Source organism: Vitis vinifera, chromosome 8 (assembly GCF_030704535.1).
Source record: "Vitis vinifera cultivar Pinot Noir 40024 chromosome 8, ASM3070453v1".
NCBI classification, from domain to species: domain Eukaryota; kingdom Viridiplantae; phylum Streptophyta; class Magnoliopsida; order Vitales; family Vitaceae; genus Vitis; species Vitis vinifera.
This window is the reverse complement of record NC_081812.1, coordinates 1,769,214-1,776,264: the sequence shown is the minus strand read 5'-3', so window position 1 is coordinate 1,776,264 and position 7,051 is coordinate 1,769,214. Positions and strand designations below refer to the sequence as shown.

At 27.8% G+C, this 7,051-nt stretch overlaps 1 protein-coding gene across 1 annotated transcript; it reads left to right on the top strand.

Annotated features, from left to right (window-relative positions):
• The first annotated feature begins 5,847 nt into the window (after window positions 1-5,847).
• LOC104879963 (mini zinc finger protein 2) lies at window positions 5,848-6,663 on the top strand. The gene has a single exon (XM_010654868.3). It carries the CDS (start codon window positions 5,889-5,891, stop codon window positions 6,330-6,332), a length of 444 nt encoding a protein of 147 aa, XP_010653170.1. The 5' UTR covers window positions 5,848-5,888; the 3' UTR covers window positions 6,333-6,663.
• The last annotated feature ends 388 nt before the right edge of the window (window positions 6,664-7,051 follow it).

Below are 7,051 nucleotides of genomic sequence, written 5' to 3'. Positions count from 1 at the left end.
TCATTTGGTTTTTCTCTTATTTTGCACAAAATTCATCAACCTCATTCTCAATCAATTGAAAGAAATAATTTGTCTCAAAGTTTATCATTCATCTTCCAAACCTTTCCATTTTCCTTGCATTCCAAGGTCACTTTCTCGAGATTTGACACTTGGCACACCAAAATTTTTAAAGTTATAATTGACTTCCTCTACTTTGGAAACCACACTTTGTCATAAATATTTAGGAGTGATCGGTTATGACATGCATAATTTTTTTTTTTTTCCTTTTTGATTAAATGTAAAGTGAGAATATAAGTTGATTATTCGATTTTGACACCTCATATTAGGGTTATATATTCTACAAAAAGAAAAATTCCCATACTCATATATTAGCTTTTAATGTTAATAATTAGTATAAAAGTTTGAACAACTAGTTTCCTATCCTGTCAACTTAAGCTTATTAATTGATTAATCAATACCAATTAATACCAGTAAGTTTAGCATTATGATATGCATGCATTTGTTTGCTTGTTTTTTTTTTTTTTTTGTCTAAATAAGAAAAAATTAATTTGAGTTGCTATACCTCCAATTAGGGTTGGATATTGTAAAAATAAATAAAAATCACACACACAGATACATATGATATGCATTTTTTTTTGTTACTAAGTTAAGAAAATGACGATATCAAGTATGATGGAAAGAAATAAATTTGAGTTGTGACATAAAAATTAGGGTTAAGACATTATAAAAAGAAAGTCACAAAGTCATATATTAATCTTTTAATATTAGTAATTAGTACAAAAGTTTGAACAACTAGATTTCCATCTCATACAAGTTAAAGCTTATTAATTGATTAACTCAATATCAATTAATGCTAGTAAGTTAAGCATTATGATATGCATGTTTTTATTTATTGTACAAAAAGAAAGTCTCGAATTCATATATATATATATATATATATAAACTCAATTACAATTAATGCCAATAAATTAAACATTATGATATTTATGCATTTTTTTTATGACTAAGTACAAAATGAGAATATCAAGTATGATGTAAGGAAATAAATTTGAGTCAGGACTCCTCCAATATTGACATTTAGTTTTCTAATTATTAAAAATAGCTTACTAATTGAATAACTTGTTAACGGTTAATGCTAGTAATCTAATCATTACTCACTCTCTCTCTCTCTCTCTCTCTCTCTCTCTATATATATATATATATATATGCTTGATTTTTATTTTTTATATTCATGATTTTTTTATTTTTTTATTTTTGTTTTGACCAAGTATAAAATGAAAACATCGAGTATGATGCATGAAAATAAATTTGAGTTGGGACACCTCCGGTTAGGGTTGGGTGCAAAAAGAAAGTCCCCGAAGTAGCTGGTACTTCATATCTATAGTCCATTTCAGTGTCTTGCCAAGTCCCTTTCTTCAACCAAACTCTTCCTTTCTTAAATGCAAATGGTAATGTCTTTGATTATAACCCTACAAAGTAGCTGGCTTTTTATTTCATGAAAGCTTGTGCTTAGAAGCTTTCTAATTCTGTCTCTCATGGGTTGACAAAACTATAAGATTTTGAGATTCCGTGTAGGGAAAAAAAAAAAAAAAAGCTTATTTATTTGAGGAAAAAAATTGTTATGATTTTTCATTTTATTAATCATTTTATGGGTTAAAGTGATTAAGATTATGTTTGATTGTGATTTTATAACATTTTTTAACACTTGAAAGTTTTTATTTTTGAAGTATAAGAAAGATTGAAAATGTTTTTTAAAATTACTGTTAAACATACTCTAAAAATTGGTGTTGTTTGAATGTAGATGTAGAGTTGGAAATTTATTTATGAGGGAAATGACAACCTTTATTAATAGAAAGAGTAAAACCTTAATAATACTTATGTTTAGTGAATTATTATAATCATTGAGGAAAAACATGTCATAATAACCATTTTTATTAATCATTTTATGAGTTAATGCAATTTAAAATTAAAAAATTAGTAATGTCTCAATGTATCTTTAATTTTTCATAAAATTATCTTATTGAAAGTTGATGAAATTTCAAATCTACAGGGGTTAGATGTATTTAGGCGAAACCTCAATGGAAGTGAATGAAATTAAACCTTATATTTACTAATAAATTTGAGGTTTTGTTTCAAGTTTTTATATTTTATAGTGATTTTTGTCATTTTTTTTGTGTGAGATTTTTTATATATATTAACTTAGACTATGTTTGATTCCTAAAAAAAATACTAAAGAAAGAAAAAAAAAATTAAGAAAAATGATATTTTCATGTTTGGTTTCATCATAAAAAATACAAAAAAAAAAAAAATTTCATTGAAATTGATAAAAAAAATTATATATTTTTAAGTTGTTTAATCTTTTATATAATATTGGGAAATAAGTGCAATGCATTTGAAGAAATATATAAAGATAATTTTTTGAATTTAAATCTTTTTTTATTTTCCTTTTCTTTTTCTTTCTTTTTGACTTTCTCTTTTTATTTTCTTTCCTCACATTTCCCATCAATTTTTTTGGGAAACCCAACCTTAAAATTTTTATATTTTCAATGAATCGAAGTATAGTGACAATAATATTACTATTAGTACTCATTACTCATTTATTGTGAGATCATAAGAAGGAACATAAATTTTTAAAAAATGTTATCTTACCATTGTGATTATACCTAGGATTTTAATTTGTTTTTGACAAAAAAATATGATAATTCTAAAATTTTATTCAACTCTTATTTTTTATTCTCTTTCCTTTATCACTATATTGTAATTATATTCTCTCTTTTTTTTCTTCTTTCTTCTTTTTACTTGTCTTGTGTACATTACAACCTCCCATTTCTCTTTAATTGATATGTCATTTTTGTCCATCTATTCTAGTTATTTTTTTAAAAGAAATTTTTAGGAATATATATATTTTTTCATTAGGAAAAGCTCAAATATACAATTTACCTTAACAACCTATTGTTGAACTATTTATGGAGTTTTCTTACTTATATATAATATTCTTAATATATCTAAAAAAATCTATATATTTCTCCCACAAGGTTACATCCAGATGGCTAATTGAGTGATTTTAAAAAAAATTATAATATAAGGATTAAAATCCTTTACCCAAATTAAATCAATTAGTATGACCAATACATAAAAGTGTCTTACCAATATTATCAATATTCTTCCATTAAAACAATGTTTGTAACTGGTTTCAGTTAGACATAAATAAATATTTTATTAAGGTAAGACAAATTTGTGATTTCTCTTAATAGCATAGTAAATATAGTTTTGGGGATTATCCTATTTTATTTTATTTCGTATAGATATGATTTAAAAATGATTTTTAATGGAGACAAACAAATAAATTCAATTAAAATTCAGTGATAAATTAGTGGGGATGAACAATAATAGTATTTTATGCAATAAAGTGTAATGTGTTTAACATTAATAAAGGGGACACAAATAAGTGAACTTAATTTGAGGTTGTTATATGGTTGGAGGAGTAATTAAGGTATTTGGAAATTAAATAAGTTATGTTTAATAATTTTTTGAGTGTTTTAATTTTACTATGTGGTTGATTTATAAATGAAATGTAACTAATAATTTTTGGGATGTTACACAATTCCTCGTAAAAAACTTAATTTTTTTAACCAAACCCGTTTTAATGATTGATTTATAAACGAAATGTAAATAATAATTTTTTGGATGTTACACAATTCCTCCTAAAAAAACTTTCTTTCTTTAACTAAACCTGTCTTTAATTTGAATTAATTATTTACATTTAGACCTCAAATTAATATATATATATATATATATATATATATATATATATATGTGTGTGTGTGTATGGGTGTATGTATATACATTCAAAATATTTATTTGGAATGTTAAAAAGAAATAAAAAGTTTTTTTTTAAATTTAAAATATTGAAAACCCAACAATTACTCCACATAGTTTGGACAGTTGGGCCTCATAATTTCAAGCAGTTATTGACAATGAACAGTATCATTTGGCAAGGAAAGTTTCTACACATAGAGGTGTGGGAGACCTAATAAATAGCCGGATGAAACTAGTATCATTTAATGTGTGCCTCAAGCTCAATGTCTCCTCCTCCAACTTTGTCAAAGTTATTACCAGTCGTGTTCAAATATAGCACAAGCATTTTTCCCTTTTCTTTTTCTAATTTTTTTTTTCTTCTAGTAGTCAGAGTTGATTACTTATTACCATAAAATTACAAACCAAAATCTATAGGATGAAGTTATGCAACTAGGAGAGGTGGTAGATGAGTCCCATTAATAATAAAACTTCACGTGAAGGGAGTTAAGGGATTTGACTTGTCTACATCTTAGAATTCTCTTCACTAAACATGCCAACAAAGAAGAGAAGGAGATGGCCATTAGATGACATTTTTTTACCATCACTTCCTTTCTATTTTTTCAAACATATTATTTATATATAATATGTTTCATTTATATAAGTAGAGGGTTTCATTCATTTTTCTTTCATTGACATTTTTGTCTCCCAATGGGTAGGGTGATTCATGGTTGACTCTAGACATTACTTAGAATTACTATTTATATATCTACTTATATAAATCTCCTTGAAGATAAAAATGGTTTAAATTTCCATCATATATAGGATGTGTATGTTGTGAACCACAATTAGTTTGCAATTAAGGTGACAATGGGTCAAAAGTGTTTGTGCCTAAAAGACAATACAAGCTCATAACTAGTGACCGACGTTGAGTTTAAAGTTTGGGTGAGGGGCCATCGGTAAGTGCATGTGATTTTTGATGTACTTATTTTGTTTGCTATGATTATATATCTAAACTCTAATACATGCTAACAATTTTTTACAATGTCAATAATATATATAGTTTAAAATATAAATAGAAATAATATGAAATTTTAAAGTATCTAAATCTGATTGTCCAATACATCAAATACGAAATATCAATCAATTGGAAGAAAAAATTTGAGTTATGGTGTCTTTAGCATAACAACTCCTAGTGGTGGTAATAATATGATCTCCTCCTAACCGAAAGAGAAAATAAGTACAGTGTATTGGTGGTCTTAGTAATTGAAGAGAGAAGATAGGGAAAAAAAAAGAGTACGCATGAGACTTTGGGGGTTTTAATATTACCTATAATTCTTTTTTTCCAAGTTGGGGGGTAGTGGCCCCCCCTTCTGTCCCCGTCTGCTAGTTACACATTCGTAGTGGACATTAAAGAAATGTTTGGTTCCCATAAAATTTGAGAGAAAATGTAAGAAAAAGGAAATATAGAGAAAAATGAGAAGAAAAGAAAATATGAAGAAAAATAAAAACTAAATTTAAAGTCAATAAATTATTTTTATATATCACCTTAAAATCATTTTACATTTTTTGTTTCTTCTGTATAAAGATTAAATAATTTAAAAATATGAAATTTTAACTAATTTTAATTATATTTGATTTTTTTTTTCATATTTTCCATAGATAAACCAAACATGAGAAAATTATTTTCTTTTAACATTTTCTTATTCCTTTTTTAGTACTTTTTCATAACCAAACATAATCCAATTCAAAAATGAAAATTTTTCAAATCAATGAACGATTTCACGAGCATGTATATGTCACCTTCTAGAATTATTTCCCATTTTGAAAAATAATGGAGTGGTGATACTAAGACTTACATAAGCATGAGTTGCTAGTCATAAGTAATTACATGAGTTGTGAAAAATGGAAATATCTAGAATGAATATTAGAGGATGATACAAGCATGTACCCTACATGAATACCACCATTCTTAATCATATCCCTTTTTGAAAAGTGGGGTGGCATTATTAAGTATTAACTAGCCAGCAACAAAAAAACCTACCATTTCATTCTACAAGCCTTTATATAAATCTACCAAAAGGAGGCCATGAATGAAGCTTTCTCACTCATCTTTTTTCTCTCCATCCATGAGAAACTCTTTTGCAACAACTCGTCATTATAGCCCATCTAACAGAAGGTCTGGCATGTCATCTCCCTCCATGTTTGTTGAAGAACAAGACCAGAAGACCCTTCAACTCAGTCATGATCTGAAGGACAAGAAGCACAAGGAGCAAAAGAATGCGGCGGTCTTCCCTGAGAAAGCTTTGTCGTACAAGGAGAAGAATGTCATATACAAAGAATGCAGGAAAAACCATGCGGCAAGTATCGGCGGCTATGCTGTAGATGGCTGCAGAGAATTCATGGCTGCCGGAGAAGAAGGAACCAGTGCCTCATTCAAGTGTGCTGCTTGCAGTTGCCACAGGAACTTCCATAGAAAGGAGGTTGAGAGTGAATGCTTTTGTGACTGTTCTTCAATATCTACCACTCTGAAATGACTTGGCTGGAGCTTAATTCACTAGTTATATACCAGTAATGTTCATGTCATCTTGTTGTGAGGTCTAAATTATGTGGGTGTCTTTGAATGTGGCTGTCAATGAAATATTGGCATCGGATTCATATAACATCTCTAGCTTGTCTTGCAAATTTTAGAATGTTTATGAAAGAGAGGAGATCTAGATCATTATTTGTCAAAGTATTGAAGTGATAAACTTTATGATTTTATATTGCCTTCAACTTGTTTTGATTGTTGTTTTAGGATTATATGGATTGGGTAATAGATGGGAGGATGTAATGTGTGGGAAATCAATTTGAGTTGCAATGTAAGAATTGGATTGATTTTCCAATAATTGTAGTATTTCTGTTTAACAAAGAATAATCTTCTTATTTTCCCTTTTAAATATGTGTTTTTTCTTGTTCTTCAAAATAGTAAAGTATTGGTCTTAGATGAAAAACAATGGTTGACTTGCTTTGAGATGCCCAATCCATGATAAGCAAGAGCCAAAAGCATTATAAATGTCTATATTATCCAAGAAAGAAAAAGGCCTCTAAGAAGTAGAGAGTTTGAATGGTCTCTTTCTCTCCTCCTCACTCAAACTAGCCTTTTGAATAGTCTCTTTCTAAGGCCCTTTCTCTTTACCTCTCCTTTCCCCTCCCTTTATCTCAATCTATTTTTTTCGAATAGCTTCTCACACAAAATCAGTTGGTGAAGATCAAA